General features: G+C 38.4%; 1 protein-coding gene across 3 annotated transcripts in view; it reads left to right on the forward strand.

The window, feature by feature from the left end:
* Positions 1-13,097, forward strand: part of kdm6a (lysine (K)-specific demethylase 6A) — a 213,705-nt gene that overhangs the window by 138,828 nt on the left and 61,780 nt on the right. The window contains exons 10-14 of one of the 3 annotated variants that reach the window (XM_078232615.1): positions 3,172-3,298; positions 6,824-6,922; positions 7,051-7,270; positions 10,326-10,460; positions 11,033-11,182. In XM_078232615.1, coding sequence (XP_078088741.1) covers positions 3,172-3,298; positions 6,824-6,922; positions 7,051-7,270; positions 10,326-10,460; positions 11,033-11,182 — 731 coding nt within the window. The remainder of the gene's footprint in view (positions 1-3,171; positions 3,299-6,823; positions 6,923-7,050; positions 7,271-10,325; positions 10,461-11,032; positions 11,183-13,097) is intronic. The other 2 variants (XM_078232617.1, XM_078232616.1) reach the window with 2 other exon arrangements.

The following is a 13,097-nucleotide window of genomic DNA, read 5'->3' on the forward strand; positions in this document are numbered from 1 at the left end:
TTAGATTATTGGAAACCAAACTGCAAGTATTATTCCAGGTGTGGCTTCACCAAGGCCCTGCACAATTGAGTAGGACATCCTTGCTCCTGTATTTACTGCATGCTTGCCTTCAGTGACTGGTGTACAAAGACACCCAGGTCTCGTTGCACATTCCCCCTCCTAATTTATGGTCATTCATATTGTAATCTGCCTTCCCGTATTTTGCATTGCTCTTCACTATAGAAGATACAAGTAACATCACTAGAGGGTCTACAAGTAATGTCCTAAATATAGCTGTATATCAGGAAATTAAAGGGAGGGAAGAAATCAGGGAAATTACAATCACCAGGGAAGTGGTATTTAACAAACTGGAGCTGCGTGCTGACAGATCTCCAGGTACTGATGGACTTCATACTAGGGTCTTAACCAAAGTGGTAAATGAGATAGTTGATGCGTTGGTTTTAATTTTCCAAAATTCCCTGGATTTGGGGAAGGTGCTATTAGGTTGGAAAATAGCAGGTGTAACTCCTTTATTCAAAAAGAGAGGGAGGCAGAAAACGACAGGCCAGATAGCTTAACATCTATCATAGGGAAAATGTCAGAAGCTATTATTAGAGATGTTATAGCAGGGTACTTTAAAAAAAAAATCAAGGAAATCAGGCTGAGTTAACATGGTTTTGTGAAAGGGAAATCATGTTTAACCAATTTATTGGAGTTCCATGAAAGAGTCATGTGTGCGTGGAAAAGGGTAGATTAACTGTATTTAGATTTCCAGAAGGCATTTGATAAAGTGCCACATCAAAGGTTATTGTGGGAAATAAAAGTTCATGATTTAGCTCGTAACATATTATTGGCTGGCCAATAGGAAACCAAATAAATGGGTCTTTTCCTGGTTGGCGGGATGTAACTAGTCACGTGCCACAGGGATCAATGCTGGGGCCTCAACTGTACAATTTATATAAATGACTTGGATAAAGGGACTGAAGGTATGGTTGCTAAATTTACTGATTATGCAAAGACAGGTAAGAAAATAAGTTGTGAAGAAGACATAAAGAGGCTATAAGTGAGTGGGCAAAAATCTGGCAAAAGGTGTATAATATGGACAATTGTGAAATGGTCCATTTTGGCAGGAAGAATAAAAAAGAAGCATAATATCTAAATGATGAGAAATTGCAAAGCTCTGAGGTTCCAAGGGATATGGGTTCCTGATACATGAATCGCAGAAGGTGTAAGGAATAATCATTAAGACAACATATATTGGAAGGAATAATTATTAGGACAAGTAGGAGATAATAATTAACATAGAAGAGATAATCACTACCTAAGAAGCTCCCATATATCATCACATATTTTATTAAGAATACACTTGTACCCTTTTAAGTGCACGAAACCTTACCAGGCCAGTACACATAGATAGTCACATGAATGAACATGAAGGCTAAAAGAAGTCAAGCAAACACACAGACGCTGAAAGTAATTTCCTAAGAAACACACATCTTTTAAAAAGTCTTGGCACAGTAGGATGCTCCACAATGGTTGAACAAACAACAACCTTGGCTAATTAGATAATAAACTTCAGATAGGAAGGCAAGATGGAACCACAATGATATCATAGCATATTCATTGGTGACCAATCAGAGAAAAGGCAGATAACGTAGGTCTAGTAAACCATGGTGGCTAACGAAAAGTGGCCTTGGGGTCTAAGAAAAGCCTTGACTGTAAGATAAGAAAGATGAGGTATGAGGCTAAAATGTGTATAAAAATGCTGCAAGCGCGCTGGTTCTTTGGATTCATCCGGAAATCCCGGCTTTGTTGACTTGTACTACCTAATAAAGCCTTGCTGCCTGGAAGATCAAGACTCAGACTCTCTATTCTGATTGACGAACTCTTCTTGCCGTCCACGGGGAACCACGGCAAAGGCTAGCATGCAGATGCACCAAGTAATTAGGAAAGCTAATATCATTTATTGCAAGGGGAATTGAATACAAAAGTAAGGAGGTTATGCTTCATTTGTACAGAACACTGATGAGATTACGTCCGGAGTACTGTGTCCAGCAGTGGTCTCCTTGTTTAAGGAAGGATATAAATGCATTAGAAGCAGCTCAGAGAAGGTTTAGTAAACTAATATCAGGAGTGGACAGGTTATTTTGAGGAAAGATTGGATAGGCCAGGCTTGTATCAACTGGAGTTTAGAAGAGCAAGAGGCAACTTGATTGAAACATACAAGATCCAGAAGGGTCTTGACAGCATAATTGTGGAGAGGGTGTTTCCTCTTGTGGGAGAATCTGGAACTAGGGCTCACTGTTTTAAAAATGAGTCACCCATTTAAGATTGAAATGAGAAGAAATGTGACAGAGGTGAGGAGATCTTTTTTGAGGTTTGTGCGACTTTGGCATTCTCTATTTCAGAAGGTGGTGGAGGTGGGTCATTAGGTGGAGATAGATAGATAGATTCTTGTTCAGCAAGGGAATCAAAGATTACATGGGTAGATGGGAATGTGGAATTTGAAACACAAACAAATCAACCATGATCTTGTTGAATGACCTACATCTGCTCCCATTCCATATGTATCTGTGTCCGCAAAAAATTCGTTGATTTAAATCTCTGATTTTGGCATTCCATTTTGGAACATGTGCACGTAGACCATGCTTCAATATTTTTAAACATACAGTAGGAGCTTAATGTTATAGACAGACAAACTGAATGTAACCCTGAACTGTGGATGAATGTAGTGATTATTGTGCATTACAATAAAGGCTTAAGATTGGGTAAACAAATAAGGTCTTCATGACATTGACATTCCGTTGCACAGACCATTAAATTCCTATAGATCTGAATTTTTAATTATATTTTCATATATTTTCAGTAACTTACATAGCTTACCAGATTAAACTGTATCTGTTGCTATTCTCTTTTGCTAATGCAGCATCATATGCATTTTAAGGTATCTGAAGTCTGTGCTTTTGTTATTATTCCTTCTATGCTCAGAAATTATTTTCTCTTGAGAAAAAATTACATATAAAGCAATTTGAACAATTGTGTTGGTAATAATTTGAAACATTTTTATCCATCAAAAATTGTCTTGCATTGAAAGCAGTATTAACACTGATGGCGATATGGTTGAGAATATTTTATTACAGAAGTCGATATACAAATGGATATAGTTAGTTAATTAATGTTCATGTATTGCAGGCTGGATGCATCACACAGTGGAGCCACTAGGAGACAAAACAACTAAGGAAAGTCTTGCTATTCAGTGTCTCCAGAAATCTCTCGAGGCAGACCCAAACTCTGGCCAATCCTGGTACTTCCTTGGCAGGTAAGAATGAAGTTACTCGATATAATGTTGATTTTTGAGTGAGTTATTTTAAGAATCTGGTATCCTGAATCTAATTATTTGTCTAAAGACTAAAATGAAAATCTGAAACCCAGTTCGGGGCAGCATGGTGGCACAGTGGTTAGCATTGCAGCCTCTCAGCTCCTGGAACCTGGGTTTGATTCCTGGCTTGGGTCACTGTCTGTATGGAGTTTGCATGTTCTCGGTGTCTGCATGGGTTTGCTCCGGTTTCCTCCCACGCTCCAAAGATGTGCAGGTTAGGTGCATTGGCCATGCTAAATTGTCTCCTAGTGTCTGGGATGCGTAGGTTGGAGGGATTAGCGGTGTAAATGTGTGGGGTTATAGGGAAAGGGCCTAAGTGGGATTGTTATCGGTACAGACTCGATGGGCCGAATGGCCTCCTGCACTGTAGGGATTCTTATGATGCTTTATAACCATTCTCTTTCAGATGCTAAGTGACTTCTGTGCATTTTCAATATTTTCTGTTTTGGTATTAATTGTCATTTGTGTTTCAAATTCCTTACTTTTGTTTGCACTTGCATTCAGCTGAGATGGTAGCAGGTGCCAAGAAATCCATTCCTTGTTCTTGAACTTTGGATTAATTTGACTGGATGTCATTGGCTTAAGCCATTCTAGAACTTAGTAAGTAGTCTCACAACACCACGTTAAAGTCCAGCAGGTTTATTTGGTAGCATTTATGGTAGTGCTACCAAATAAACCTGTTGGACTTTAACTTGGTGTTGTGAGACTACTTACTGGGCCTACCCTAGTCCAACGCCAGCAACTCCACATCACATTCTGGAACTTAAGCGCAGGGAGACAAAACTGTCAGTACAGTACAAAACAGGAATAAAATAATAATCATTTCCACCATGATAAATTGCTTCATCTTACCATTCTGTATTGATCCTTGTCTCTGAAATGCCACCATCTTTATTACTTTTCACGTCGATGAAACACTGAAGATGACTGTTACCCAAAAATAGTAAAGTTTATTTATTAGTGTCACAAGTAGGCATACATTAACGCTACAAAGACGTTACTGTGAAAATCCCCTAGTTGCCACACTCTGACACCTGTTCGGGTACACTGAGAGAGAATTTAGCATGGCCAATGCACCTAACCAGCACATCTTGCAGATTGGGAGGAAACCGGAGCACTAGAGAAAACCCACACAGACATGGGGAGAATGTGCAAACTCCACACAGTACCCAATGCTGGAATGGAAGCTTGATCCCTGGAGCTGTAAGACAGTGGTGCTAACCACTGTGCCACCATGTCAGAGCTACTGGGGTTATTATTTACCCATGTTTTGACCTTGATCTCAATTAGCCTGATTTGGACAAAGCCTTAAAGCAGAGACTGAATGAAGTACTTCAGAGATTAACAATCTCCACTCAGACCTCCTTGATCTTAAAACGAGAATAGAGGCAAGCAGAGGATTTCCAATAAAGGTTGGGTAGAATTGATATGGTGAGTTTGAAGAGTTTCTCGAGCTAAAAATTGAAGTACTTGGAAGCAACTAGAAAATGGTAGATTTAGCCAAGAATCAGTGACTGTTTTTGGTACTATGTTATATGTTTACATAGAAGTGCATAAAATATACACAAAAAGACATTCAGCCAATCGAGTCCACGCCAGAATTCTTGCTCCACCTAAATCTCTTTGATTTATTGGGTTATTGCGGTGCTAAAATTGCTTCATCACATGACCTGCGCCCTTTAAGCACCGACATTCCTGCTGTTGGCTTTTCAAGATGCATTAATTCCCCACACCAATTGGAAAACAAATTGTATTCCCTTTTACCCCGTAAGCTTTATTACCAATTGGATGATCTCTGTCAGTCAAACATATCTTTTTTTTTTTCTCCCCTCATTCCTAGATATTAGCTAGTAAGCTAACGCAGTCAAAGAAAATGGAAAGCAGCACTTTTTCATGCCCTTATGATATTTATCTGAGGTTGTTCGCAGCAGTGCCCTGGAGATTTATCTTCAATGTTTGGAGACTGCAGGAAAATGTTGGAACAGTTGGCACCCTTATTTCTGAATTACATTATATATTCTGATGGGGTTTCTGCTTCTTGTTAAGTGACTGTAGTTTAAGAAGTCAAGTAAGAAAAGTTCAAGTTCATTCACCTTATATTATGAATGCAAAAATTCCAGTATGAACATTATCTGCAAAGCAACTGCTTGAAATAATCTTCATGTTTTATAAAATGTGTTCAAGATGTAATTTGACTAAGAATTTGGCCTCAACATGAAGGTTTTCCCATCCCTCTTGGGCCATTTGAATGGATAAAAGTATTAATTTGCCAGTTTCTCACTATTTAGTTGCATTTTTAACCTCCATGAACAAAGCTGCCTTCCTGTCATTTCACTCAGATTGTGCAACCTTGGAGGGTTTCTTGTGTATCTTATTTTATTCTATCACTTGCTCTCCTCTTGTGTACTCTTAAGAACTGAAGGTTGCTTCCAAACTGCGTGCACACATACATGTCAAGCTGTGGCTGGGGAGACGATTGACCAATGCAGACCACAAATTTTAAATTAAGCAATTGTTAATCCCTTGTCTCCAGTTGCCCTCCCCTTGCAAGCAGAGGTACAGCGGTGTATGTTATGTTCCTAAACTAATAATCTGGAGGACTGGCTTAATTTATCTACATGAATTTAAAACTGTTTAAATCCCAGCATTGTAGTTTGAGAATTTGAATTCATTTATTTAAATCTGTTGAAGTAACCATGAAATTGGGTTGTCATAAAAACTTGGTGTCCGCAGTGAATTGATGGTAGCACTCTTGCCTCTTGAGTCAAGGCTATAGGTTCAGGTTATGCTCCATGGACTTGAGCATATAATTTAGACTATAACTAGTACTGAGAGAGTGCTGCATTGTTGGAGGTGCTGTCATTCGGATGAGATGTTGAACTGAGACAGTCTGCCCCCTTGGGTGAATGTAAAAGATCCCATGACATGTTTTAAAGAGTTCTCTGCTGTCCCTGGCTGATTACTATTGTTCAACAAACATCACTAAAAATGATTATTTGATCTTATCACAGAATTGAGAGATCTTGATGTGTGCAAGTTCTAACTAAATTTCAAAAGTGTAAAGTGCTTTAAGACGTCCTGAGGCCTTAAAAGGTGCTATGTAAATGTACATGTAAATACAAGTTTTTCTTACCCAGTCTGACCGATGTCACTCCAGTCCCACACCTAATGTAATTGTCTCTCAATTGCCATTTGTGAAAATGATAGAATCATTCAAAAACGAAGGTTGCATCTCAAGTAAGTCATGTTTTGTGTATCAATTAGTAACTATAATCCTGTGCTTTACAAAGCATTTGTGTTCTGTACACAGTTAAAATGTTTTAAGTAGCAGTTTCAGTGGAGTTTGCTTAAGCATTGTACAGGGGATTTTTAAAACTGCGTTATTATCTAAAATACACAGGTGAATTGGCACAATAACATCTGATTTGAATGTATATATTCTGAATTGTAAGTGTTTTTTTGCAGGTGCTATTCAAGCATTGGCAAAGTTCAGGATGCCTTCTTATCATACAGGCATTCCATTGATAAATCAGAAGCAAGTGCTGACACATGGTGTTCAATAGGGTAAGAAATGGCAGATACGTAAAATTAGATGGCAAGATAGAAACTCAGGAATGTTCTGGTAATTTAAGTTTGTCATCTCATTGTTTGCATATTTTCAGTCCTGTTTGCCATTTTGTTTACTGTCTTAGGGTATTGTATCAGCAACAGAACCAGCCAATGGATGCTTTACAGGCCTATATCTGCGCTGTTCAGCTGGACCATGGACATGCTGCAGCCTGGATGGACCTGGGAACACTCTATGAATCCTGCAATCAGCCTCAGGATGCAATTAAATGTTACATAAATGCAACTAGGAGCAAAAATTGTAGTAATACTTCTGCACTCACAGCAAGGATAAAGTACTTGCAGGTAAACTGGTTTGGGGTGTGGTATCTTAAATGCATATTATTCATTAAAAAAATTAAATGGATTATTTCTAATGGATTTAAAGGATTTACACCATTGGATTAGAAAAGAAAAACTTCTATATGGTTTGTTAATGACTAACCATATTGCACAGAATTAGAAAGTATTTCGAAAGCAAAAATGTTTAGTTTAAACTGGTTAGTTAACCAGATACCATGCAGACAGAATTCCAAGGAATATAATTTGAATGGGCAATTTAAGCGCTGTAAGAAGTTAATTATAAAATGCCTTCTGCTTTAATTGTATTTTTTAAATAGAAGTTACCGTTAACAAATTTGTAATCAAATTAGCTTTATGCAGTACCGCATAGCAGGTTATATGAATTACATTGTTAAAATCATGTTCAGCTTGCAGATCTGAATAAAGTAGTCAGTTTTTCACTGCTTCAGGTCTAATTGGAAGAGAAAATTGCTGAAAATCCCATTATATTTTTTTTGCCAAAATTGCCTGCTATATGGTATCTTAAGTGCAAAGCTATTCTTCTTTTCTTTAAGTCCTACCTGCCTACACAGTATTTCTACATAAGCCAATGCTAATGCAAATGACATTGAATTCTTCTGTTAAAGCTGCAGTATCTTTCTTTGTTTGACTTCATAATCTGAGGACACTTTTCGATCCACTTGATAAAATTTCCAAATGGCCTAGTAGATAAAGGTATGCTTGGTGCAGAATTAGGCCGCAGGAAGCTTCCAAATTACATTCCTAGTCTGTGTTGAGATAACTGTTGAGAACCAGAATTTTAGTTGGAAATCACAGAGCCAGCTAGGATTTCACACTGAATTGCAATTCAGTAACCACTGCCAGAAATTTCTTCGATATCCAGTGACGAGAAGACTGGGCTTAGGTGTGATGACCTCTGAATGGCACGCCAAATGTTTTCAAGCTCGCATCTGAAGAATAGTAACTTTGCAACTCTGCTGAAGGGTTGCTGGCACTTGCAGGACCATACCTCAGCAAGAATTAGTACCTTCAGGAAGCAGGGAGAGAAAATTGAGGATGGAAAAGAGTTTGCAATTCACATTCTGTGATTTATGGACCTCAGCTATTCCAATACTCAACATGGTACTACTGATCCTATCAGCTGCTCAATCTTCTTGCCTGGCCAAGGATTATCTTGGACAGTATCGGTGGTTAGCCTTTCAAAGAAAGTGGGGTGGAAGGAATATCGGCTGGTGTAGATACTGATCCTCAGCTAAAATCTAAGTGTACTTTCCAGTGTGTGGGGGAGGGGGGGGGGGGTCGTTGGATAATAATAGGGAACAAAAGCTCTGGCTGAGTTTTTTGTCCATTTTCACCTTCACTGGTCACAGGCTATTCGTAGGGTTTGTTCTGTAGTCTTTTCTGAGCTCAGCTAACTCAGCACAGACCAGAGGTTAAACATGGAATCTTCTATCCTATATGGCACAGTAAAACACCAAGCAGCACATTTACCCATGGAACCATCAGATGTACTGGTTTATTTTCCATAAAAGCTCACAATGTGCTTGACGTTACTCTTGCACCAAATAATTGTAATGGATGTCTTTAATGCAACTTGATTTTCTGCATAGCACCCGTACCCCATTCTCTAATATGTATATATATATATAATAAGCACTAATATTAAACATCGCTTATTTTGAAGCAAACGCAATCATGCTGGTTTATAACATAGCGGAAAGCTATTTGACTCACTGCACCTATGCTGTTACCTTATCAGAACAAAGCAGAATTAATGCGACTGTCCTATTTCTTCCCTATCATCATCTACCTTCAGCTGCTTCAGCCATTTGTCGGCCCTTAAAAGATCTAATCTCTGTGTCAGCTATGTCAAAGTATTTCATACTGTATGGCTATGTGTAAAGAATTGTTTCCTAGCTCCCTCATCCTGTAGCTATCTAACTTCCCAATTAGGGGAAATCGGCTTTCTTTATTCAACTTGATCTCTTGGCCTTCTCTGCTCCATTGGAAATAATATCCTGACTCTCTTTTGTAACAATTTTTGTTCCTGTATTTTAAAGAAAAATAATGCCTTATCTATAATCTGTAAACAAAAGGGAGTGAAACATTTGTTACAAATTGTTAGTACTAAAGGTAAAGATTTCATAATTTATAGATCTAAACATTCCTGGAACAGAAATAACTCGTAAACAAGAAGCCCTTTGGAAAAGCAAACACAACAGAATTCTGCATTTCTGAAAATAATTCCCTTGTTGCAAGTTTAATTTTGGTCCCTATTGGAATAATTTACTTTCTCTCACCATTTATATTAGTACTGATTTTAATCCCATGTCCTATGGCTGTACTTTTCCCCCAATTTCTCTTAGCTTTTTCCTCAGTGTTCTTTAATCTGAGTGCAGCATGGGTTGTTGACTTGCAGTTGAGTTGATTGCAGTAATTTCACTCTTGAGAAGCTGAGTAGGATAAGACACAAAGAGTAACGCAAATTCTACTTTTATTAATGCTTGCTTGACTATCCTTTTCTGTATAGGTTGAAGTGCTTTAGATTCTTTTAAGCATTTTAATTGATTTGGTGCTTACAAAAAATGAAGTTTTTTAATATACAAGTCAACTAAAAGGAAACTGCAGCTTTTAAAGACTTTAATTAAGCATTTAGTTTAATTTTGAATTTAAGTAGAATAGAAAAGGAATTAATAGGATATTAATAACACCACCCATCCCTGGGAGATTTAATCACTTTGATGTTATGTTACTGGGAGAAAATTGTTACATTTAAATTCAAAATCATATATTTGTATAAAATATATTGTATAAAAGTTAACAGTTTTTGTTCTGATTTTGATTGATTTTTTTTCACCGCACACAATGCAAAATTTAACCAATTAAAACCTGGGCAAGTTGCTCAAACTTCACACAGATGTGTTCTATCACAAGTTTAACTGAAGTTTTAGTGTGATCATAAAGCCACAAGTGTTACATGATTGTTGAGCAATTAGGTGGTTTGTATGACTGATCAGTTAGCTTTCATTTACATAATCGCATCACATACTTTTTACAGGCCCAGTTGTGCAACCTTCCACAAGGTAGCCTACAAAGTAAAACCAAAATGCTTCCCAGTATTGAGGAGGCATGGAGCCTACCAATCCCAGCAGAACTTACCTCCAGGCAGGGTGCCATGAATTCAGCTCAGCAGGTGAAAATTATTTGTACCTCAATTGTACTTAAGCATTTTAGCTTTATAGTTTTAAAGGTACTTTCTAGTGGCTAATACATTTACACACGCACACACACAAAACAGTAACTCTGCAAAATCTCATCAGTGGTAGGATTTGAAGAAATGTATTCATGGGATTACAACTATTTGGGGCTATGAGATTACCAAAATATTTTTAAAGGTCCTCGAGCTGTTGAGATCAAAATTGGTGATTTCTCAAGCTATTGGAAAGTAAATGTTGAACCATCCAATTGTATGCAATACTTTGCACTATTCATACATAAAGCTGTATTTATAGATAACTACATCAACTATTGCCCAGAACTGCTCAGATTTTTTTTTCCTTGGTACTCAACTCTGACAAAAATGGAAATGAAAAATTAGTCTAAACAACACTTAATCATTGTTCAGCTGGTGAAAAATATATTCTGTGATTACGACTGCACAAGTGCACGGCAACGGGAATCAAAAGCAGAAAGAAAAGATATCTTACAAGTACTTTGAAATGTTGCCTAAAGATTTTCTTTCCAATGCTCTTCTTTTGTGTGTAGGCTTGTAAACCTCACCATCACAGTAATGAACCATTAGTAGGCCTCAGTCAGCAGTCACAGCAGTCCTTACCACTACACATGGTTCCTTCTAACCAAGTAGATGACCTATCCAGTCCTGCTAAGAGGAAAAGGATGTCCAGTCCTACTAAGGTAGTAATTCCAGTTGGTTGATTCCATTTTAATCCTTTTGAGGACTGCAGGATGAGTTCAGCATTCAAATGAAAGGGACACCGTGGAAAAATGTAGTTTGTTAAATAAATGCTTCTAAAAGGTTTAAAATAGCCTGTGATGGCATGCATCTCATTTGTAATGGACTCTATTCAACATGAAATGTACAGTTTTTTTATGGATGTTCTATAATAGAGGCTAGGAATACCTTTTCAACATTTTAATGATGGTTCGGTATTCTACACTAAATGTACTGTGATTTTTTTAAAGCCATTTTCGATGGTAATGTAATCTTGCACGCCAGATAAGACAGTCAATTTAAAATGAAATGTGTCACGTTTATGATCTGTTGGCATAATGCACACTGATGTATAACAACCTTCGTTTTGTACATTATACATTGTAAAATATCACAAGGCACTTCAAATTGATTGCGAGCCAAAGGAAGAGTATTTAGAGCGGTTAGCGCAAATCTTGACCAAAGAGTTTCATTTTAAGGAAGTTTTTAAGGCTAAGAAGTTGAGGGAGATATTTCCAGAGCTGAAGGCACAGTGGATGCACGGAACTTATATTAGTTAGGACTTGGGCAGATGTTTATAATGAGCTTAGTTTATAGAGAATGGAAGAATGGAGGCTGGCTAGAGAGCATCGGAAAAGTTAAGTTTGGAGGTAACAAAAGCATGGATAAAAGGTTTCAGAGACATGGATTGAGACAGGTAATATTATGGTGATGGATGTAGATGGTCTTACTGATGGAGAGAATATGAGGTTGGAAGCCCAGCTCTGGGGTAAATAGAACTCCGAGATGTAAACTGGCTGGTTTAGCATGAGACAGTGGCCAGGGAGTGTGGAATTTTTGGTGAGGTCCAAAGACAGTGTTTCAATCTGCCCAATTGTTTGGTTGGAGGAATTTGTGGCTCATCCAGCCACACAATGGAAGAGTGAGATAGCAGAACCTAGTGATGTTTTTTCAGGGGCTGTTGCCAAGGGGCATCATGCAATACATGAGTAGGGAGACTGTGCTTTAGTTGTACAGGATATTGGTGAGACCACATCTGGAGTACTGTGTACAATATTGGTATCATTTCAAGAAAGATGTAGATGTATTAGAAGCAGTTCCGAGAAAGTTTGCTAGATTATTACCTAGAATGAGCAGGTTGCCTGATGAGGAAAGGCTGGGCTTGTTATCCACTGGAGTTTAGAAGCTCCAGGGGCAGTGGTGTGAGATTGGGAAGAGAAGTTGGTTCAGGGGATATTTTTGTTACAACTAGATGGGCAAGAATAAAATCCTGGAGATCACGTTGCCCCATTCAACTGGACTCAGCAAGCATTGCAGGTTATATCATCTCAGTTACAGACAGGCCAAGAAAGATTGAGAGTGCAGTGACATAGGACATCATTTGTGACATAGATTAGGACTGTTTCTAAGCTATGGCAGGGATTGAAATCTGATTGGAGAAATTCAAGCATGGAGTTGCAGATGGACAAGAATTTGGCGACAACATATTCAAGAACTTCAGAAATTGTTATAGCTGATGTGGAGGTTTGCAAGGCTAGAGGGGCCAAGGTTGGGTTTTCTGTGGTGTGGGAGATGACAGCAAGTTTGAAACGGAGAGGGACAGTAATTGAGAGAGGACAGTTTACTGCTAGCAAAGGGGCGAGGAAGGGAAGATGGAGGTCAGCAGCTTAGTGGAACCAGAATCAAGAGGTGGATCTCATGGACAAAATGAGTTTGGAGGGGGCATGGGGGTAAATGGGAGAAAAACTAGAGGAAGATGTATGTGGCTTCAGTGTTCTAGAAGGTAGCAACCGTAGAAGATTAGCTTGGCGGGATGGGGGAAGAGAGGAGTGTGATGGACAGGTGAACGGGTGGATTCCGTCTTGATGAGAGTTTGTG

This window comes from Mustelus asterias, chromosome 17 (genome assembly GCF_964213995.1).
Source record: "Mustelus asterias chromosome 17, sMusAst1.hap1.1, whole genome shotgun sequence".
In the NCBI taxonomy this organism is placed as follows: domain Eukaryota; kingdom Metazoa; phylum Chordata; class Chondrichthyes; order Carcharhiniformes; family Triakidae; genus Mustelus; species Mustelus asterias.